This window comes from Balaenoptera ricei, chromosome 4 (genome assembly GCF_028023285.1).
Source record: "Balaenoptera ricei isolate mBalRic1 chromosome 4, mBalRic1.hap2, whole genome shotgun sequence".
Classification (NCBI taxonomy): Eukaryota; Metazoa; Chordata; class Mammalia; order Artiodactyla; family Balaenopteridae; genus Balaenoptera; species Balaenoptera ricei.
Window position 1 is genome coordinate 135,362,544 of NC_082642.1, and position 24,503 is coordinate 135,387,046.

Below are 24,503 nucleotides of genomic sequence, written 5' to 3' on the forward strand. Positions count from 1 at the left end.
CCCAAGGAGAAACACGCCGAGACACATAGTAATCAAAGTGGCAAAAATTAAAGACAAAGAAAAGTTATTGAAAGCAGCAAGGGAAAAACGACAAATAACATACAAGGGAACTCCCATAAGGTTAACAGCTGATTTCTCAGCAGAAACTCTGCAAGCCAGAAGGGAGTGGCATGATATACTTAAAGTGATGAAAGGGAAGAACCTACAACCAAGATTACTCTACCCGGCAAGGATCTCATTTAGATTTGATGGAGAAATCAAAAGCTTTACAGACAAGCAAAAGCTAAGAGAATTCAGCACCACCAAACCAGCTCTACAACAAATGCTAAAGGAACTTCTCTAAGTGGGAAACACAAGAGAAGAAAAGGACCTACAAAAACAAACACAAAACAATTAAGAAAATGGTCATAGGAACATACATATCGATAATTACCTTAAACGTGAATGGATTAAATGCCCCAACCAAAAGACATAGACTGGCTGAATGGATACAAAAACAAGACCCATATATATGCTGTCTACAAGAGACCCACTTTAGACCTAGGGACACATACAGACTGAAAGTGAGGGGATGGAAAAAGATATTCCATGCAAATGGAAATCAAAAGAAAGCTGGAGTAGCTATACTCATATCAGATAAAATAGACTTTAAATTAAAGAATGTTACAAGAGACAAGGAAGGACACTACATAATGATCCAGGGATCAATCCAAGAAGAAGATATAACAATTATAAATATATATGCACCCAACATAGGAGCACCTCAATACATAAGGCAACTGCTAACAGCTATAAAAGAGGAAATCGACAGTAACACAATAATAGTGGGGGACTTTAACACCTCACTTACACCAATGGACAGATCATCCAAAATGAAAATAAATAAGGAAACAGAAGCTTTAAATGACACAATAGACCAGATAGATTTAATTGATATATATCGGACATTCCATCCAAAAACAGCAGATTACACGTTCTTCTCAAGTGCGCACGGAACATTCTCCAAGATAGATCACATCTTGGGTCACAAATCAAGCCTCAGTAAATTTAAGAAAATTGAAATCATATCAAGCATCTTTTCTGACCACAACGCTATGAGATTAGAAATGAATTACAGGGAAAAAAACGTAAAAAGGACAAACACATGGAGGCTAAACAATACGTTACTAAATAACCAAGAGATCACTGAAGAAATCAAAGAGGAAATCAAAAAATACCTAGAGACAAATGACAATGAAAACACGACGACCCAAAACCTATGGGATGCAGCAAAAGCAGTTCTAAGAGGGAAGTTTATAGCTATACAAGCCTACCTAAAGAAACAAGAAAAAGCTCAAGTAAACAATCTAACCTTACACTTAAAGAAACTAGAGAAAGAAGAACAAACAAAACCCAAAGTTAGCAGAAGGAAAGAAATCATAAAGATCAGAGCAGAAATAAATGAAATAGAAACAAAGAAAACAATAGCAAAGATCAATAAAACTAAAAGTTGGTTCTTTGAGAAGATAAACAAAATTGATAAACCATTAGCCAGACTCATCAAGAAAAAGAGGGAGAGGACTCAAATCAATAAAATCAGAAATGAAAAAGGAGAAGTTACAACAGACACTGCAGAAATACAAAGCATCCTAAGAGACTACTACAAGCAACTTTATGCCAATAAAATGGACAACCTGGAAGAAATGGACAAATTCTTAGAAAGGTATAACCTTCCAAGACTGAACCAGGAAGAAATAGAAAATATGAACAGACCAATCACAAGTAATGAAATTGAAACTGTGATTAAAAATCTTCCAACAAACAAAAGTCCAGGACCAGATGGCTTCACAGGTGAATTCTATCAAACATTTAGAGAAGAGCTAACACCCATCCTTCTCAAACTCTTCCAAAAAATTGCAGAGGAAGGAACACTCCCAAACTCATTCTATGAGGCCACCATCACCCTGATACCAAAACCAGACAAAGACACTACAAAAAAAGAAAATTACAGACCAATATCACTGATGAATATAGATGCAAAAATCCTCAACAAAATACTAGCAAACAGAATCCAACAACACATTAAAAGGATCATACACCACGATCAAGTGGGATTTATCCCAGGGATGCAAGGATTCTTCAATATACGCAAATCAATCAATGTGATACACCATATTAACAAATTGAAGAATAAAAACCATATGATCATCTCAATAGATGCAGAAAAAGCTTTTGACAAAATTCAACACCCATTTCTGATAAAAACTCTCCAGAAAGTGGGCATAGAGGGAACCTACCTCAACATAATAAAGGCCATATATGACAAACCCACAGCAAACATCATTCTCAATGGTGAAAAACTGAAAGCATTTCCTCTAAGATCAGGAACGAGACAAGGATGTCCACTCTCACCACTATTATTCAACATAGTTTTGGAAGTCCTAGCCACGGCAATCAGAGAAGAAAAAGAAATAAAAGGAATACAAATTGGAAAAGAAGAAGTAAAACTGTCACTGTTTGCGGATGACATGATACTATACATAGAGAATCCTAAAACTGCCACCAGAAAACTGCTAGAGCTAATTAATGAATATGGTAAAGTTGCAGGATACAAAATTAATGCACAGAAATCTCTTGCATTCCTATACACTAATGATGAAAAATCTGAAAGAGAAATTATGGAAACACTCCCATTTACCATTGCAACAAAAAGAATAAAATACCTAGGAATAAACCTACCTAGGGAGACAAAAGACCTGTATGCAGAAAACTATAAGACACTGATGAAAGAAATTAAAGATGATACCAACAGATGGAGAGATATACCATGTTCTTGGATTGGAAGAATCAACATTGTGAAAATGAGTATACTACCCAAAGCAATCTACAGATTCAATGCAATCCCTATCAAATTACCAATGGCATTTTTTACGGAGCTAGAACAAATCATCTTAAAATTTGTATGGAGACACAAAAGACCCCGAATAGGCAAAGCAGTCTTGAGGCAAAAAAATGGAGCTGGAGGAATCAGACTCCCTGACTTCAGACTATACTACAAAGCTACAGTAATCAAGACAATATGGTACTGGCACAAAAACAGAAACATAGATCAATGGAACAAGATAGAAAGCCCAGAGATTAACCCACGCACCTATGGTCAACTAATCTATGACAAAGGAGGCAAAGATATACAATGGAGAAAAGACAGTCTCTTCAATAAGTGGTGCTGGGAAAACTGGACAGCTACATGTAAAAGAATGAAATTAGAATACTCCCTAACACCATACACAAAAATAAACTCAAAATGGATTAGAGACCTAAATATAAGAGTGGACACTATAAAACTCTTAGAGGAAAACATAGGAAGAACACTCTTTGACATAAATCACAGCAAGATCTTTTTTGATCCACCTCCTAGAGTAATGGAAATAAAAACAAAAATAAACAAATGGGACCTAATGAAACTTCAAAGCTTTTGCACAGCAAAGGAAACCATAAACAAGACGAAAAGACAACCCTCAGAATGGGAGAAAATATTTGCAAATGAATCAACGGACAAAGGATTAATCTCCAAAATATATAAACAGCTCATTCAGCTCAATATCAAAGAAACAAACAACCCAATCCAAAAATGGGCAGAAGACCTAAATAGACATTTCTCCAAAGAAGACATACAGATGGCCACGAAGCACATGAAAAGATGCTCAACATCACTAATTATTAGAGAAATGCAAATCAAAACTACAATGAGGTATCACCTCACTCCTGTTAGAATGGGCATCATCAGAAAATCTACAAACAACAAATGCTGGAGAGGGTGTGGTGAAAAGGGAACCCTCTTGCACTGTTGGTGGGAATGTAAATTGATACAGCCACTATGGAGAACAATATGGAGGTTCCTTAAAAAACTAAAAATAGAATTACCATATGACCCAGCAATCCCACTACTGGGCATATACCCAGAGAAAACCGTAATTCAAAAAGACACATGCACCCGAATGTTCATTGCAGCACTATTTACAATAGCCAGGTCATGGAAGCAACCTAAATGCCCATCAACAGACAAATGGATAAAGAAGATGTGGTACATATATACAATGGAATATTACTCAGCCATAAAAAGGAACGAAATTGAGTCATTTGTTGAGACGTGGATGGATCTAGAGACTGTCATACAGAGTGAAGTAAGTCAGAAAGAGAAAAACAAATATCGTATATTAATGCATGTATGCGGAACCTAGAAAAATGGTACAGATGAGCCAGTTTGCAGGGCAGAAGTTGAGACACAGATGTAGAGAATGGACATATGGACACCAAGGGGGGAAAACTGCGGTGGGGTGGGGATGGTGGTGTGCTGAATTGGGCGATTGGGATTGACATGTATACACTGATGTGTATAAAACTGATGCCTAATAAGAACCTGCAGTATAAAAAAACAAACAAAACAACTAATACTAAACTTTCATTGGGTTATTTGTATGGAAACATGTTAATATAAATGTTTCAGACATTACATGAAATTTCTAAAAATCTTATATTTGTATTTGTATGGAAATATGTATGGAAATATGTTAATATAAATGTTTCAGACATTACATGAAATTTCTAAAAATCATATTTGTATTTGTATGGAAATATGTATGGAAATATGTTAATATAAATGTTTCAGACATTACATGAAATTTCTAAAAATCTTATATTTGTACTTGTATGGAAATATGTATGGAAATATGTTAATATAAATGTTTCAGACATTACATGAAATTTCTAAAAATCTTATATGTTCTGGTATAATGTTATAAGTAATAATCCTATTTATTACTTTAAAATGTATATCTCAGAAATAACTAATTTTCTTGTCAACTGCATTATTATGAACTGTCATCAAATCTTTAACCGTGGTCATTTTTAAGTCTTTTGTCATTTACAGACAGTTCTGGGTGTACTCTGATGATTTTGCAAATATGTTCCTATAAAAGGGTTTCATCTTCAAGAAATACATGGAAAAGACTCTGACAAGTACAGGTTTCTGGTAACGGACTGTACTGCTGAACTGAATGAATAAGCATTTTCAGAACTCTAATGAAAAACTGATGAACTCATAAAAGTGCTAACAAAAGATCAAGATGAAAAAAAAAATTAATTACATGGGACTGAGTGAACTGATGAGGATGAGTATAATTTTTGTGACTTTCTGTCTGAATTTAAAAAAAAAAAAAAAATTCCACAAGGACTCAGAGGCAAAGAATATACAAATCAATTTTCACTGCAAAGTAAAGGAGCTGTTACAGTGGAGGATTACTGGACTGAATGTCAATACTATGACATAGTATGAGTGTGTTTCAGGTTTGGTAATTGCAATCATTGTTGCTTTTGTTGTGGTCATCCATGTACAATGCTTGGTGTCAGTCGATTTATCTCTTGTAAAAATAAAATACAGTGTGTGTGTGTGTGAAAAAAAAAAAAAAAAAAAAATAAAGCCCGTGGTAGAAAAAAAAAAAAAAAAAAAAAAAAAAAAAGACTTCTGGAATGTGAAGTTAAATTATTCTTATTTTTATTCCTAGTTTTTCTTTTTTGTTAATATCTTTGGAATGACTCCAGATTTTCTTTCTTTTTTTTTTTTTAATTTTTGGCTGTGTTGGGGCTACTCTTCATTGCGGTTCATGAGCTTCTCATTGCGGTGGCTTCTGTTGTTGCGGAGCATGGGCTCTAGGCACGCGGGCTTCAGTAGTTGCGGCATGTGGGCCCTAGAGCATGTGGGCTTCAGTTGTTGCGGTGTGTGGGCTCAGTAGCTGTGGCGCACAGGCTTAGCTGCTCTGCGGCGTGTGGGATCTTCCCGGAAGGATCGAACCCATGTCCCCTGCATTGGCAGGCGGATTCTTAACCACTGCGCCACCAGGGGACTCCAACTCCAGATATTCTGAGAAACCACACATTGGTGTGTAACATTTTTCTCATTTTGCTTCATGTTGTTCTAGAGATAGATAGACAAGCAACTTTTCTTCATCCCTAGTTGTGATTTTAGAATATTCATGAATAAAAGTTTTTCTTAATGTCATATTTCTTTCATGTTAATATAACTATACTTAGGGACTTCCCTGATGGTCCAGTGGCTAAGACTCCACGCTCCCAATGCATGGAACCCGGGTTCGGATCCGTGGTCAGGGAACTAGATCCCATGTGCTGCAACTAAGAGTTTGCAGTTTGCATGCTGCAACTAAGACCTGGTGCAGCCAAATAAATAAATAGATACATAAATAGGTAAAATATTTTTAAAAATGAGTGACTGATGAGGTAGGCTGCTTTAAAAAATATATATAACTAAACATAAAGTTGCATACACATTAATTTCTTACCACATTTGCTAACATTTCTTGTAACGTGAATATTAAAGTAATAAGCATCCGTCTTTGCTCCTGTTAGCATACGACCAGGCTTGTTCAGCTCCCTCTGAGCTCCATATATCTCCAGTGACTTCACTGTTCCTTTCCTTTACTTCCCTGGATGCACAGTCTTCCCGTGGCTCTCCTTCCCATACTTTTCCCGAAAGGTTTCCTGGTCCTCTCTCCCATCACCACTCCTCTTTCAAATAGCTCCTTCACCTTCCCTCTGCTCTGAGCTCCCGCCCTCCACTGGAACTGAGCAGTTTCGTCCAAGGCAGGTCTGGGGTCTTGTTGAATTAAGGCTTGGAACATGCCCTCCAGAGATGAAACCCTGACACCCTGTTAAGCAAGTGAAAGTATGTCCTTAAGGGTAGGGACATGTAAACAACTACCTTCAGTAGAGGTGCAGGTTGTGTAATTGAGAGGAGGAAGCAATTAACACTGCCTGTGGGGATCTGGGAAAACTTCGGAGGAGGCCACAGGTGAGAGGTACTTTGAATGGCTGCAGGTGCTTTCAGTGGGAGAAAGTGGGCCTTTCAGATGAGGGAAACGTGCACAAACACAGGTGCTCTGCAAGTGTGCGCTTAACTCATCTTTTCCCCTTTGGTGCTTCCTCTGATTTCTTTGATTTCCTTCTGTGATTGGTTCCAGACCAGGACACTTTCATTGTTGTGGTTCCACCTTTAATAGAGAAAAGTCTTAACGTATTTTCACCTACTTTTAGCCACATTACACCTTGTTAATTTTTCTCCACTATTTTGAAATGAAACATCTTTCATTTCTGGTAGATCCTCAGTTTCCCTTCTCTTACACAAAGGTACTACTTGTGCCTGTGAGTTTTTCCTTTTCCTTTTTTTTTTTTTTTTTTTAAGCTAAGCACCAGAAATTTTGCTAGGCAATCAATGATAATCAAGAAGCTTTGGCTTCTAAATCAAATGCGAAATATTCCACTGAGGGTATAGGGTAGGAAGGACACACAGTGAACAAGCAACCTCAGTAAAACAGGGTAAGTACTTGTGATGGAGGCCTTATCAGCTGACTGAGGAGTCCATTGGATTCAGTCCGTATTTGGGCACAAAGAAAGAATGCTTTCTGGGGAAGTGCCTGACCCGAGACCAAAGTAGTAGAAGTGATTCCGAAAGGTGGGATGGAGCAAGGAAGGTAGTGTTGTAAAGCGTGTGGGTGCTCAGTGCTGCGGCACGCGGGGAGAGCGGGTGCTGAGCAGCCAGAGGTGGGGAGACGCCTGCTCACGAGGGGCCTTGAGGAGGATAAAGGTGTCTGAACCAGGGAGGGGCTGCCAGGGGTGTTCAGACATGGCAGTGGTATAATTTCAGAAACAGCTGTTCAGAGCACACGGGTGAAGCGTGGAGGTGGTCAGAACGAGGGAGAGTGGGTGCCGGGAAGACAGCAGGCTCAGCCTGTGGGAGAGATGGTAGTGGCCTGGACATAGAGAACAGTGGTTGCATTTGGGAGATTTTAATTTGACGCCAGTTCTGCTGTGTGTGGGGGCCCCAAGGAATTCTTTGACACCAGCTGGGTGTTCTGACATCATCCACCCGGAGGTAGCGTCACACCCACAGGTTCATAAGGCCAGGTTCTTCGAGCCTGCCACCCCGCCCACCCACACACTTAAGATGCCAGTTCTAATCCTCTAATCACATGATCGCCTCCCCAGGCAACCAGCCCATCCTTAGGTTCCTTAGGAGTTCTTTAAAAGTCCCCATTATCATAACAAAAGACACCTTGATCGCTCCTAGGAGCTCTGTGCCAGGCCCTGGGACACAGACCAAATATATATGTATTATAAATCAGAACATCAGAGTTGCATTAAGGAGGTACCCCTTCTTATCGAATTAGGGCTCCGCCCTTCGACCGAATGTAACATAATCACCTCCTTAAAGGCCCTGTCTCCAACACAGTCACCTGGGGGGTTTGTTAAGGCTTCCCCAAGAACTATGATGGGACACGATTCAGTCGCTAGCACAGCCCCCCCAGAGTATTATTATACTTGTATACTTAATTATTAAACGTGTATGTTAAAGGTCATATTCTTTTTGAAAGATCTAATTTGATTAGATAACTATCTTTGCTGTCAGGTAAATGGGATTAAACCTGGTGGTGGCAGTGTTTAGTCGAACTACCATTAATGTAAGTGGGAGTCGATTTTACTACCTGAAAGCCATATTTTAGTCAGGTACTTTGGCTGGAGCGGGCTCGTTCTGGCCTAGTGTGTTTGCTCTAGTTCTTTGTCTCAGGTAGGAGAGCTTGGATTTCTTACCCTAATTCTCCTGCCTGTTATTAGGTGTCTAGGTCGTTTTTGGATGCTGCCTTTTGTTGGACATTGGGGTCGTTTTCAGATACATGCTTGCACGTATTAAGTCTTGTGAGTTCAGCCTCAATTCCTCAAAGTGGGTTTGCACATTTGCATTTCACAGGCCTCCTGTAGTATTGGTCCAGTAAGTTGGACTCGCCCTCCATGGGTGCTGCAATATTTCCAACACTTTTGCTTACCTTGGCTCTTTCTGTTTCCATTCTCTTATACAAAGGTACTTGGGCCTGTGAGTTTGCTTTGCCTGTGCTGTCCCCAGCATATTGTGACCTGCTTACCTCTGGCATCCAGAATTGCTTGAATGCCATTTGATTCTGTTGTAACGAAGCATTTCATTGATTGCTTAGATCTCTAGATGGCTTATGTAGGAGCCCCTCTCTCCACCCAGGTGAAAACACCTCGCCCGTCACTGCTTGAAAGATCCCTGTGCATATGCCATCTTTGGTCAGACTCCACATTTAGTGTCTTGCTTGTATAGATAAATATGTGGCAAACATGTTTCAGATCATTCCTTTTGTCTCATTTCCTCAGTGATAGAATAGCAGAAAACCTTCCTTCGTTCAACAAGTTTTGTTGAAAGCTAAATGGTGATTTTTTTAACCTAAGATTTTTAATATAGTTAAATTTATGTGTTTTTCTTCATAGCTTTTGTGTTCTCTGTTTTGTGTTCTCTAGTTTTCTTTAAGACTTTCCTCAGTCAAAACCTTATCGAAAATTCTCACACATTTACTTCATTTCTTTTTTTAATCAACTGTAATGTTTCATGAGCACGTTCCAACTTCCTATGATTTTAAGATTGACAGAAGGAAAAGATAGCTGAAGACCATCCAGGTTAACGTGTAGCTTAAACTTGAAAAGAAATGAAAGCAATAAGGCAGGTTATCAGTTGCAAACGCTGCCTGCCTTCTAGAGGAGTACTGCCTGCCATGCTCTCCAGTTCTGCTCCTTTCTGACGGTGGAAACAGATCGAAGGCCTTGGCAGAAGATGACAACATCAAAGCTGAAAAATACTCTGATGAATTCATGTCATTTTGATGCTCAGATAGAAGTCAGACTGGGCAGAAGAGAGGTTCCACAGACTCAAGTGATTTGGAATTTGGAGATTAGAAAAAGCAAGCAGAAAACCGGGAGATGTTATTTCAGTCACTGCCAAAAAGGGACATGATTCAGTCTGTTTATTTACATAATCCAGTGCTGAGCACTTATTAACAGGACCCTCCAAGTACTTGTGGTTGATCATGTGCTGCGTATTTCATCACATTCTGAATATGTTTGAATAAAATTATAAGAAGATGTGTTATTTGACTTAGTTTTGAGACCATGTTTGAACTTACAAGTAGTCTGCAAGTTAAACTATCACTCAATTTGCTGCATAAATAGAATTGGGCAGTGTTAAGAATATCCAGAGACACTGCCTGAGACCAAGTGTCTGCCTTTTGTCTTCTACAATTTGTGACTGATGCATACATCAGTGCTTGAAAAACTATGCCTTCGTGCAGAGAGGCCCCTTCAGTGTTGCTAGGAAACCCAATAACTGTTTTCTACCATCTTGAGATTTTAATTCATTTCTAGTGCAACACAATGAAGAGCAGTTGAATGTTTTAAACATTTTTGGAAAAAGAAATGCTGAAAGCCATTTAAAAGTCTGTTTAAAATTTCCTTTAGCAGTATACATATTAAGGAAATCTCATTATACAGCTCACCTTTCTTAAAATCTCAGTTGTGAAAAATAACTAACAGTTTGATATCTATCCAGATCATTTTTATACACATGTAACTGTTTTCTAAGATACTCTTTAAAAGAAAAGTAATTTTTAATGTATCAAAGAAGAAAGAATGGATGATACTATCATGAAAACGAAGTTACATTTAATTCTAATGACTGTAGTATAAGTACTGAGAGCATGAATTAGGAGAATTTAAACTGTTACTCATTTGATATCTAACTGATGCCTCTAAACTTTTCATTTGATTTTTTTATAAAATAAAAGCTCTAGAAGCACAGAGTAACCAGGAAGTTTTAATTGTTTTTTTTATAGCAATTTTTCATTCTTACTTATATATTTTTGCCTCCATATTTTTGGGCTGTGTCTTGATTTGTTTGAAATGGAATTCTCATCCTGGACTGTACTTAGATTGTTCTTATCTTACATTATACATATGGTATTCATACCCAGACAAATGCAGACAATTGTAGGAGCTATAGACAGGAGATCTTCAAGTAGCAGGACCTTCTGGCAGATTAATGCTATTTTTCAACATTTCTAAAATTCATCAAACTTATAATCCAGTCACCAGTTATTTTCTACTAATGTGCAAGGAACGCAACAGAGGATAAAGGTATCCACAATTTCTGCTGACCCTGATGGAGCTAATGGTGAATCAGGGCATGCATTTTAAAAATTCACTTAAAATTACAAGGTAGTATGGGAAGATAAGCTCATCGATATCTAGAAGATGGGACAAAAACCATGGAGCCTGAGTTTATAAAAGGAAAAAAAAAAAAGAAAGACGATAGTATACGCTGAGTGCCAAACGGGTTATAACGGATAGCAGAAAGTAAAGTACTGTGAGCGTTACTAGGAAGACGGAAGGAAAAATCATTGTAGGCTGGAGAGGTAGCAGAGTGCCTGAGTGAATGAGGTAGGAATGGAACTGAGTTTATTAGAAATGACAGAAAGTATTTATTCAGAGGATTGAATATCAATCAGGAGAAATAGTTGCGATTATACAGATACCTATCAAATCATACCATCTAAAATAGAAATGTGCACATGAAATGGAGATTGGAGTAGTATGGACTTCTGGGGGGGTGGTAAGTGGTCCATTTGGGCTGAATCAGTGGTTTTGGATGGCATATCAATCTTTGCCGTTTAACAGACCAACCCAAACTTTAGAGGCTTTAAAAGAACAATCGTGTATTAGCTCATGATCCTGTCTAGGGTCACTCCTGGAGCTGCAGGCAGCTGGTGTGGACTGGGCTGGTGTTTTAGGGCAGCTGCAGGTTGGGTGCTTATAGCTGTTGGTGTCTGACACCTCAGTTCTCTCTATGTGCAGCAGCAACGCCTCTTGAAGCCTAGCCTTGGGACTGCCTCAGCAGTACTCAGGCTACTTTCTATTGGCCAAAACAAGGCCACCTCTGATTTAGGGGAGGGCCTGCAGAAAGTCTGTGTCCAATTTTAATTTGCTGTTTGATGAGTGCACTTAAATGTGATAAAAGCCTAGGATGGTGCCTGAATATAAATGGTCTTGAATGTAACCTGACTTTTCTTTCATTCTCAATCTATTGGCTACAACCTTACTAACATTTCATTACAACTGATAGTCCGCGTGTATTAAGCCTCTTCTAAGAGCTAATGGAAAGGTTCATGTGTGGATAATAATATAATTCTTCATTTTGGTTTGTTCTGTTGGAATGTGTCATTGGAAAACCAGCAACAAAATCATCATTATGGAGAATTAGGACTTGGATTTACTTTTAATTTTGCTCTGTGTTTATTTTTCTGGTGTGAGCAGGGGGAGAGAGGAAAGCCCCATGTATCATAATCTTTGTGCTTGGGGCCTCTTCCAGGTCATCATCCAGCCCTGGAAGTCAGGGTTGGGTGATGTAGAGGCCCACGTTGTAGAGCTGCTGAATGGAAACCAGTGTATTCATTTGAAACTTCAGATCTGCAGACGTTACACATTTGACTTTACCCATAAGAAAATGTTGGGTTATCACAAGAAAAACATACAGTGACAGACTAGTGTGATTCAAACTTTTATAGTGTAAATAGTAAAAAAAGAAAAAAAAAAGTTTTGTGTGATAGTTCATTTACAGACTAAATTTGCATTTTATATTAAGTTGTTGGTTGCTCAAACTGTAATCTTTATTGTAAGACATAAGTAGTGAACAGATCTATTTTTATGTGTGAATTAAACTTGGTATTTTTTCCCTTATTGGTAAGAAATAGCATCATTTTGCTCATAGTTAATTTCCATCTTTTATGCATGTAAAAGATACTGATTTTGTTACAGTTAAGTCGTTAGTCACAAGGAGGAGACTTTTTTTTCAATTCTTATGGGGTTGCAGTGGGTTTTAGCCATCTCTCTCACAAACTCAGTTGGAAGAAACTATGTTGGAATTTTTGTTTGGGGCTCAGGACATCTATTTTTGCTTTTATAGAGTTTTCAAATATTGCCATCCAGCATTAGTGTGATCTAAGTGGAAGTTTCATAGAATACAAATTTGAGAATAGATTATGGAATTTTATGATGTCTTTTAAAAAATGATATAATAAATATGTCTGTTTTTCAGAAGGGAAGTAAGAAGGGACAAACAGTAAGAAATGTCTTAAAGATAATATTGAGGTCAATTATTTGGTACATTTAAAAATATATAACTTGACAGTTTCTTCTCTTTTTGAATTGTCATCAAAATTTATTGCTTAGAAATATTTTTAAGCATTCAATAAAAGTTACAGAATCAAATTTAATAAAAATTTGGAATTACAGAAGCCTTGGCAGAAAACGTGTCAAAATTCATCAGCATGTGCCCCAGTGATGGGAGTTCCAAGTGTGTCCCTGGCACCATGGAAGCGTGAATTAATGTGGCCTTGAATTAGTATGACGTAATTGACCTTTCAGAGACTCTAGCCAGGTTCAGTTTTAAACATCTGCTTGGATAATAGAAATCCTTTACTAGGTTCTTATAATTCATATGAGAATGCTGGTATTCCATATAATGTTGGGAACTTCCCAGTGTTCTGAAAGGAAATTGTATTGAATAAGATGGATATTAATATTTGTCATTCTATTTCTACAGAAGCACAAACTTAAAAACTGGGGACCGCTGAGTGGGAATTTCATTACTCTGGTCCCAAATAAAATCCTGTTTCACCCACATCCCGTGCTCCCTCTGAACCGCTGAGGTGTGCTGAGTGTGCTGCCAGCCTGAGAGCAGATGCTCAGTCGATATACATGTTTCATATTCTAGATTTCGCCAGAAGTTTGAGTATCACTACTCCTGAACAGATGATTGAAAAGGCCAAAGGGGAAACTGCCTATTTGCCGTGCAAATTTACCCTCGGTCCAGAAGACCAGGGACCTCTGGACATCGAGTGGCTGCTATCACCAGCTGATAATCAGAAGGTGGATCAAGTGGTATGTGCTGCTTACTCGGCAGATGCCGGGAGCTGGTCTTCGGTGTCTGTCACTGTGCTGATAACGTGTGGGGGGACCTGGGGAGCTGCGAAGAAAGGCATAGCTTATGGTGTAGGTGAGGCAGGCAGATGCTGTGGAAATTGAGGACACGTATGTAATGGAGTGAAGTGGATAATAAGTGACCTCCAATTTCAAGGGGAAGAAAAGTCCACCAGACTTCTTAAAGAAGGCTGCAAGGAAGAAGAGGAACTTGTGAACGTTCTGAAAATCTGGACTTAAGTGTATGTGAGCCAGGGAGCAGGGGAGACGTATGTGGAGCAGGTATGACAGTGCAGCAGGAATGTGCATAATGTGTTAGGGGATGCGTGGTAAACTAGGCTTTGAGAAAGGTTAGGTAGAATTGAATTTTTACATTTCACACAAGGATTCCATTACCAATGTAAGGGTCAAGTCTAACAGTGTAATGAAGGTACGTATTATTACAGTCTGCTTTCCATATTTTTGCAAGTTAAATATCCTATACATTGAATTCCTTAAAAAACAAAACAGCAGTCGGCCCTTCGTATCTGTGGGTTCCCCATCTGTGGATTCAACCATTCATGGATTGAAAATATTCGAGAAAAAAAATTCCAGAAAGTTCCAGAAAGCAAAACTTGAATTTCCCACATGCCAGCAACAATTTACATAGCATTTACATTGTATTAGGTATTGTAGGTAATCTAGAGATGAGTTAAAGTATATGGGAGGGTGCATATACTTTAAATCATCTCATAAGTGTGCTATCTTGTATGAGGGGCCTGAGCATCTGTGGATTTTGGCATCTGAGGAGGGGAGGGGGAAAGGGAGGAGGTCCTGGACCACCCCCACCATGGGTACGGAGGGATGGCTGTATTATTATTTTTTTTATTTTAATTTTTTTTTATAATTAAGATCTAGTTTCTTTTTTTTTTTAATGTATTCAGTTTTATTTATTTTTGGCTGCATTGGGTCTTAGTTGCTGCACACAGGCTTTCTCTAGTTGCAGCGAGCAGGGGTTACTCTTCGTTGTGGCGCTCGGGCTTCTCCTTGCAGTGGCTTCTCTTGTTGTGGAGCACGGGCTCTAGGCACGCAGGCTTCAGTAGTTGTGGCTCGCAGGCTCTAGAGCACAGGTTCAGTAGCTGTGGAGCACAGGCTTAGTTGCTCCGCGGCATGTGGGATCTTCCCGGACCAGGGCTCGAACCCGTGTCCCCTGCCTTGGCAGGCAGATTCTTAACCATTGCGCCACCAGGGAAGCCCCGGGATGACTGTATTATTATAGAATTTTTTCTAATTACAAATTAATAAGAGCCTAATGTAGAAAACTTGAAAAGCCAAAAGTAGCACAAAGGAGAAAAATTGCCCAATAACCTTGTTACTTAACCAGGTTCCTTTGCCTGACTTGCAGCAAGACAGATGCTTGAAAGACAAGAGCTGAGATGCCAAGGTTTGCAGCTGAGAAAGAGTTATTCACAAGGCAGCCAAGTGAGGAGACAGAACAAATCTCAGACCTGCCTCCCTGAAGGCAAGGGCTTGACATATATATGAAATAAAGATGCAGGGTGGTCTTAGGCATGGGGAAGGGTGTTTGGAGGTAGGGAAAGGTGAGGTCATCAGTGTTCTGTGCAGGTACATCTTAGTTACATGCTTTTTCTTGAGATCCATGTTCAGAAATGGAGGCACTTAGCATGATTGAGGGTGGAGTTTTCAGCCCTCTGACGTCAAAAGGTCATTCAATGGACACCTGCCCAAACTCAGTTTTAGGGTCGGTGGTCCCAACCAACCTTAGCCGGCTTGAACTGGACAGAAGCCAACTCCCAGTCCCTGGAAAACAACTTAAGCCCCCCAATCACTATGTGACCCATACATCAGCATTATCTATAAAGGTGGTTAAGGAGTTAAAAAATAATTAAGGCGAGCTGGGTCAGTGGAGGTAGGGTACAAATGGAGGGGTTTTGAACAAGCTGTGCTCTTATGTGCTGTTCTCTAAGACAAGCTCAAGAATTCCTGTTAGTCACCAGTTTCTGTTAACCCTTTGGGGCACGATTTCAACCTCATCTCCAAATACACATATCACGCTTTGCCTTTTAATGGTACCAGAATATTCCACTAATTTAGAGTGCTTCATATTAGCTTCGCCTGATATATTTAATTTTAAAAAATCAGTGTTAATAAATTATATTAAACCAGGGAGAGAAAAAGAAGTTCAAATATTTGGAGGAATATTATAATATATATAATATATTTGGAAGAGAAATTTTTACTTATGGTCCATATTAAAGAAGGGGTTATCCAGCCGTTTAATGGCTGAATCAGTGCAGTTAGGTAATTAACTATTTTTGGCAAATACAAGCAGTCTGTCCATGATGTATTTGTGAAGAAAAAAATTAAGGTGCTTTCCCAAGTTGTAAATGTCTAGGGCCACCCCCTCCAACGATCTATCTCTGCCCTGATTCTGGTACTAGAACTTCCTTCTCTCCCCCTAAGCAAAATAAATTGAGCCTGACTCATCCTGTGTACTCAGCCCAGATACCCTGTCCCCTCCCATCTTGCTCTTCATCCGCTCTCTCTTTCCATGGCAGTGCCAGCACCCTGAGCGCAGGCTTCTACCTGAGGTCCTACACACCCCGGACTCCCTTGCCAGTGCAGTGCCCATCCCCCTTTAGAGTCCAGGACTCTGGTTCCATGGTTAAGATGCCTGAATGGAGAGCACAGGTCATAAATGCTTCTGGCTTAAGACTCATGGGTGAAGCCCTGTGACCAGGTACGTCTCGAGACCAAGAAGTCCAGCGTGCCCTGTAGCCTTGCGTTTCTATTCATGTAAGGAGAACCCAAGGACTTCTGTGCTGAGTGGGAGGCCCAGCCTTGCTGCCTACAGGACTTGTGAGACAAGTGTGAAACTAGGGACTGGGTTGAAGTGTCCATTTCTGGATTAGAAGCCTAGCCTCTAACCTAAAACACAGTAAAGGAAAGACCGAAAGAAAGAAGGGCTAGGGAGAGATTGATGCAGAAGAGGATGCTTACATAGAATTTCAGCTACATTATAATGCTCGCTAAATCCTTATTTTAATATTCTTAAGCTAGCAGGCAGTGCGGTGGGGGACTGGGCTGGAGAAATTTCCATCCTCATTGCCTGTGTGATCTCTTTAGTCAGCAAACAGTTACCATGAACTGTGCACTTACTGTGTGCTGGGCAGTGTTTTATATACTTTAATTATATATACTTATTTAAGCCTTAAAACAGCATCCCGGAATGAGGATGATTATACATGTGAGGAGGAGGGAAATGAGGCCCAGGGATTTGAAGGAACATGCCCAGGGTCACGCAGCTGGCAATAGACACAGCTGGGGGTCTGAACCCCGGTCTCTCTGACCTTGCCCCACCCGCCACCCCCCAGCCCGCACTTGATTATCCTCTGCACTAACGTGTACTACCTCCTCTGTTCCTCATGTGTAAAATAGGAACAAGTACACCTGCCTCAGGATTGTGGTACGAATTCTCTGAAATACTGTATGCATTAGCATTTCGTAAGCCTGTAAGTCGTAAAGAAATGTTTATAAAGTCAGTCAGTATACAGTGCCAGGCCAAATGGATCTGGTTTGCATCTCAGCTGTGTGGCTTTGGGAGAGCAGGTCTGTGACAGCCGCTGCTTTCCTCAGGTTAAAGGTTAAATGTGGATAGAGCCTCCATCGCTGCTGGGTTGTAAAGAGGAATCAAAATTGCCTGGTAAATGTTACTTCCCCATTTCTTAACTACTGTTTATAAGACTGTTTTCATGGGAAAACATTAAGTGAGTTTACAAAAATGACTGACAGTGGAGACACATTTTATTTGTCAGGCCCTCCTTGAAAGACTGCTGAAGTGTGGGTGTAGCAAAATGAGGGACTGACCTTTGTGGCTCAGGAGAGTCCACAGTGTAATATAGAGGAAGAGACACTGTCTCATTTGAGGAATTCTCCACGTTGCTGTTGTCAAGCGGGTGTGGGGAGAAGATGGAGCAAAGTGATGGCTTGTTTTACGCAGTAAGTCAGCTGTGGACCCTTCGACTGCTTCTTTTATTAGCGAACCGGTATTGAGTGTGTCTGCAATGCAGACACTTTATACAAGCAAAAGATCTTTAGTGAATTGGGGGTGGGGTCCGCATGGTAGGGGAGGTGATAATAGAAGAACCCAAGTCTGTGCCCTGGAGAAATTCCTACAGATGGCACTGATTCTGATCTTATTGTTCATAATAAACATCTCATAAAAAATTATTTGCAGGATGTAGACTGTAGTTGTCTTTTCTGATTATTATTTGACTTCGGTACCACTGCTCTTTGGCCCTTGGGTCTCAGATGGCCAGAGTGAAGGATTTTACTAGCGAATGAAAAATTATAAAGTGTGTTCAATTAATTTTAGTGATAGTTAGAGATGACTGTTATAAGTTCTCTTCCAAGTCAAGTTTAGCAGAATTTATTTTCCCTCTAAATCTAGCCTTTAGTTATTTCCATCAAAGCCCCTAACAGTGGTTCAGAAAACTTAGTGGAATTAGGAAAGGTCTTTGCTCTTAGTCACAGATTAATTGGAAGGTCCTGTTAACCTGGCTGGGCACACACATCTTAACAGGTTTATTTTATTATTTTATCCATTAGAGTCTGGAACCTTCGAGTGCCTCCAACTTAGTATATTAAGACAAAAAATGTTGTCTTTTTTTGTTTTTAAGTTCCACGGGTAAATTATCATAAGCCCTTTTTGGGGAGTAGTGGTGGTTTGTACCTGATTTTATACAGTTGATTGGCATACTGCATCCTCTGAGGCAGCTGAAAATAGAGTGTATCAGAATTCACAAATCCATGCTCTTGCGGTCACTCACCGAATGGCTGTCTGATAGAGGGCTACATTACTTAATCATGTGGCGGTCTTGGTTTCCCCATTTACAATGACAGTGTGTGACCATACTTAAGGATCATATTGTGGTTTCTTTCCTTTTTCTTAACCTGTGATTTGAATAACTGTAGATTCCTCATGATACTGTGTTCTTATTCTTTTTTTTTTGCATCCTACAGTACCATGGTGTATCCAGAGCTCCTTTAATGAGACAGAGAGTTTGCTTGCTTGTTTGTTTTTTCCTTGTCTTATCTTGGCTTTCTTTTAGATTATTTTATATTCTGGAGACAAAATTTATGATGACTACTATCAAGATCTCAAGGGACGAGTACATTTTACAAGTACTGATCTCAAATCTGGTGATGCATCAATAAATGTAACAAATTTACAGTTGTCAGATATTGGCACATACCAGTGCAAAGTGAAAAAAGCTCCCGGTGTTGGGAATAAGAAGATTCAGCTGACAGTTCTTGGTAAGTTATTTGTAATAATGTTGCTTATTAACAGGGTGAGTGGTCACAGTATTATAGTGGCAGCATTTATGTGAGACAAAGCTTAGGTTTTTTAGAGTAATAATTTTAAATACTTGACATAATTCTAATGATGTCCTCTAATAGCATAAAACATAAAGCTACCTTTTTTTTTTTTTTTTTGGATAGGAAAAATAAGCGACCAACTTCTTTGTGAAGTTCATGAAAGCATTTGAAAGTAAACGAAGGAGTTCTGTGATATGGGAGAAGAACCCAAAAGCAGGAGTTAGGGGATCCAGGCTTTTCCCATTGTTCTCAGGTTTGCCCTGAGAATTAAATAGAACCTCTTCATTTCCTGGGCCTCAGCCTACATTTTCGAAACATAAAAATAATTATCGTTAAATCTCTTTGCAGTCTTATTCAGCTCAAAATTGTGACGTGTGCCTTAAGCTTTTTCGAACTGCATTTCCCAAAGAATAAATGAGGTTCCTATGATGAATAATTGGAGCATTTAGAACGGAGAAGACGGAACATAGTAGCTGGAATATTGCATTGGCGTAAGGCCTTTAGACCTTAGATAGTCCTTTAACCTCCGTGAGCATCACTGTTTTTCATCCTTAAAGTGAGGAGATTAGACGGGTGGCCACTAAGATGCAGCTCTCCAGGGTAGTTAAGAAGGAGATATGTATAAACTGCTCTATAAACAGTCAAAGCCGCAGAGTTTGTTATCCTTCTCTAGATTCTGTGGTCATGCACAAGCACTCTTTACCGCTGCAAATTGAGAAACTCTGAAAGGTACTGTTCATAAATATACTTCTAAAATCTTATCGTGGTGGGCTTGACCCAAAATTACAATGGCTGCCATGTAGAAAATCTCAACTGTCTAGCACTATTCAGTGACAGTAAATTCCCCTGCGACCTAAGGTGTCAGGTTTGGGGGACACTTGGGCACCCACTTTATGTGGGAAATGCTGGTTGCTGGAATCACCTGCCATACCCCTGGAAATAACTAATCTGGACAACTCCCCACCACATCAACTTCTACCTTTTGTTCCTTTTGTTTTAGAAACTGAGCAGAGAGGTTAAGCACGTTGGGTTCCAGACTCATCCTGAGTAGCATTCTTTTCTAAAGAATGAATATCAGAGCAGGTAGAGATTAGGAATAAGAATGCGGATTTCTTTGCACCCCAATGGCAACTCCAGGGGTTGTCTTGGTTGGTAAGGCAGTCTTCTGGCAACATCACTGAGGGGGGCACACAAGGGGGTCCTGGTAAAGGGCACTCCATGCTAAATGGAACTCATTCAGAATATGTCTGTGGTATGAAAGCAAGTGAACCTGAACAAGGAACCAGAAAAAGGAATATGGTAACATTGGAAATTCTAACCTTTTGTGTCTACATTCAGCGAACATGGAGTTGCCTTTCTTTTTTTATAAATATGAAGGCAGGTAAAGTTTAATAATTTGTCTGAACTCTTAGCCCAGGCATACCTGGAATTATAACCCTGAGTATATCTTCTTTAAGCACTGCTCTCCAGGAAGCACTGAGTTAGGATATATATGAAAATTTTACTAGTTCATGCTGTACCAAGCAGACTATACATATTTATCAGAATTATTTATTGTGAAATCCCTGTCTGATGGGGACAGGTACACTGGGAGGAATGCGATTGGCACATGTTCCCAGAAGAGGTGTGCACAGGCGCTGTGTGAATGTGTGTGAGAGGGAGAGAGAGAGAGATCCCTTAGGAACAGGCTCTGGCCGGGCACACTGAGGCAGCAGCCGTGACTGTCGGGCAGGAGGGATGGCCTTTTACATTAAACCTCACACCCCTGATATCTTATTCCTCAGCCTAGATCTGTGGGAAGCATTGACACAGTAACTCCTTTTGTTAGCTCCGTGGGGCATCACCGTGGGCAAGCAAACCCTGAAGTCAAATTAGGGAGGGAGAGAGGGATTAAAATGAGGGGTAGGGGAGAGTGGGGGCAGTGGCTGCTGAAGGGAAGTGGGGATGACTAATCCTCTGACCTGGAGGCTGTCTCAGAGCCAGAGGAGAATTTCTTTATCTCTTCCGTGTTTCCAGGTGAGTCATGACCACTGTGGGAGAAAACATTAGAAGTTTCTCTCGAAAGTGAGAGCTGGACAGAAGCCTAATTTGCTCGCTTTTTTCTGAAAATTCTGCTTAGACAGTCTGGAGGAAAGATTAAATAAAGTGCCCTCTAGGGACCAGACTGAATGGCAGTCCAGTGGACCTCTTGCTTGGTTCACTGTCAGAGGCTCTGCCTGATACTTTGGTTCGTTTGTGGGAAACCTGAAGATGCCACCATGGTGTTCACAGAGTAATGAAAGCTCGTTCGGTGAGCCACGGGCGCTGTGTGGACCGTTAGCTGCCTCGGTGTGAGGGGTGGTATGTTGCTATCCCTCGTTCCATGGCTGGGGCCCACCTTGCTCTTTCAGATACACCAGACGTATATGTGGATGCAACTCAGGAAAGAAACTGGACAGGGGTGATGATAACAAAGGGAATTGACAGAGGGTTAATATGGTGGCCACACATTACCATCACCTTCCCTGAGAACTCTGAAAAAGCCTATTATTGAGACCTTTTGGTATAAATAGACTGGGTTGTTCTGCAGAGGAGAGCACGCACAGTTAACTTTCCTTCATGTGTGTATATGGTACGCTCAGACTGCACCCACGTCACAAGAACACGTGACAACAGCATGTGTGGGGACTCAGTCGACACTGGGATTTTTTTTCAACTTTTTATTCTGAAATAATTTTGGTTTTACAGAAAAGTTGCAAAAATACCAGAAAGTTCCTGAGGGTATACCCATAACCTAATTTTTCCTAATGTTAACATTTTATAAAATCATAATACAACTACCAAAAGCAAGAGATTAATGTTGGGACAATAATATTAACTAAACTACAGGCCTAATTTGAATTTCACAGTTTCCTGTTAATGCCTTTTTGTGCTGGGGTCAAATCTAAGATCCCTGCTGCGTTGACATCTGTAGTCTCCAGTTAATGTCAGGGGGCGCATGATGTCCTGTCTTATTGTTAACCATGATCACTTGGTTTCAGTTTTACCTGATAGGTTTCTCCGCTATAAAATTACTACTTTTCCCTCTGGGATTAAAAAATAATCCCATGTTGGTGGGAATGTAAATTGATATAACCACTATGGAGAACAGTATGGAGGTTCCTTAAAAAACTAAAAATAGAACCACCATATGACCCAGCAATCCCACTACTGGGCATATACCCTGAGAAAACCATAATTCAAAAAGAGTCATGTACCACAAGGTTCATTGCAGCTCTATTTACAATAGCCAGGACATGGAAGCAACCTAAGTGTCCATCAGCAGATGAATGGATAAAGAAGATGTGGCACGTATATACAGTGGAATATTACTCAGCCATAAAAAGAAATGAAATTGAGTTATTTGTATGAGGTGGATGGACCTAGAGTCTGTCATAAAGAGTGAAGTAAGTCAGAAAGAGAAAAACAAATACCGTATGCTAACACATATATATGGAATCTAAAAAAAAAGAAATGGTTCTGATGAACCTAAGGACGAACCTAGGGACAGGACAGGAATAAAGACACAGACATAGAGAATGGACTTGAGGACATGGGGAGGGGGAAGGGTAAGATGGGATGAAGTGAGAGAGTAACATGGGCATATATACACTACCAGATGTAAAATAGCTAGTGGAAGCAGCCGCACAGCACAGGGAGATCAGCTCGGTGCTTTGTGACCACCTAGAGGTTTGGGATAGGGAGGGTGGGAGGGAGACGCAAGAGGGAGGGGATATGAGGATATACGTATACATACAGCTGATTCACTTTGTTATACCGCAGAAACTAACACAACATTGTAAAGCAATTATACTCCAATAAAGATGTTAAAAAAAAAAATCCCAGTGGGGGAGCCACTTTAAGACTATGCAAATATCTTGTTTCTCCTCAAACTTTTGCCCATTGATTTTTAGCATCTATGCATGGATTTTGCCAGGAGTCAAGGTATTTTGAACTAAGCAAAAATATTCCTGGATGGATGACATGATGATCCAAGCATATTCTGTCCCAAATAGAGATTTAGAGTGTTTCCTATAGACTGAGACAGTCGGCCGCTAGCATGGAGGGATGATGATATAATACACAGACGGAGCACAGCATTGCTAAATCGGTGGGACACTGACCGAATACAAGTTGACGGCCACGTACCCTTAACTGAGAAGGACTTTTTATTAGCTCTGCTAGTGATCATGGTGGCAGATGTTCTGAGGACAATAGCTAGATATCCTGGAGCCCCAGACCAAAGAAACATTAGTGGGTAAGACTTTATTTTTGTTCCTTCTGTGGTTTCCTCTTTCTTTCAATTCAGCTAAGTGCCGTGGATTAGGAGTTCATCTTCCCGGCTTTATAATGGTGGGGCTGGCATGTAAAAGACTTGCGCTTTCTCCACCCAATGGAAAGCAGGCAGCCGCTCCTAAGCACCGCTCAGAACCAGTGCTGGTAAAAATCTCGTTCTGCTGTGCATAGAGTATGTTGAAATCTCAAACTCAGTGGGACCCTGATTTCCTGAGCAGCCACTTTAAACAACTGCCTGTTATTGGATATGTTTGGGGAGGGGACATTTTTCAGTAGAAAAGAAGAGGTGTTAGGGTTAGAACGCTGTATTACCAATAGAAGTGTGATGTCCAAAGCATTGCTTCAGTATCTCACTTACTGCTAGTTTGTGTAATAAAGGATTTATTGGTAGTTTGAAGAAATGGAGAACAAGGCTCATTTTGTTGAAGACTCAGAGGATGAAATAATGCGCAAAACTGATTCAAAAGTCCAGTTGATGTAATGTCCAGGGCAACTGGTCAATCTGAAAAAGAAAGAGATTTGCTTAGGAAAGTCAACAGCGCAGTTAAATGCATCTGTTGATCCTTACTAAAAAGTGTAAGTAGTAACCAAGGGGAGAAATCCAATTAAATTTAAGAATTACCAGGAAATGTGTGAAGTGAGATCATGATTGACAACCTTAGGTAAAGATGCCCCACTGCGTATGACAGACCCTGTCAGCCGGATTTGGAAAACAGTTTGACACTTTCTTATAGAGTTAAACATTTACTTACCTGATATGAAAAAGGAAAACATACCAGTATTTACAAGCAGTGTTGTTCAAACTGTTCACGTAGTGCCAAACTGTAAAACCCATTCACACTTATTCTTAGTAGTGAAAGAATAAAAGCCCACCCAAGACTTGAAAGAATGAAAATCAGAAAAACAGAAGAAAAGCAGTCCTGCCATTTATCAGACTG

At 40.0% G+C, this 24,503-nt stretch overlaps 1 protein-coding gene across 1 annotated transcript in view; it reads left to right on the plus strand.

Annotated features, from left to right (window-relative positions):
* CXADR (CXADR Ig-like cell adhesion molecule) overlaps positions 1–24,503 on the plus strand; it is a 59,672-nt gene that overhangs the window by 25,288 nt on the left and 9,881 nt on the right. Inside the window, exons 2-3 of the mRNA XM_059921384.1 lie at positions 13,667–13,833; positions 18,984–19,188. Coding sequence (XP_059777367.1) covers positions 13,667–13,833; positions 18,984–19,188 — 372 coding nt within the window. The remainder of the gene's footprint in view (positions 1–13,666; positions 13,834–18,983; positions 19,189–24,503) is intronic.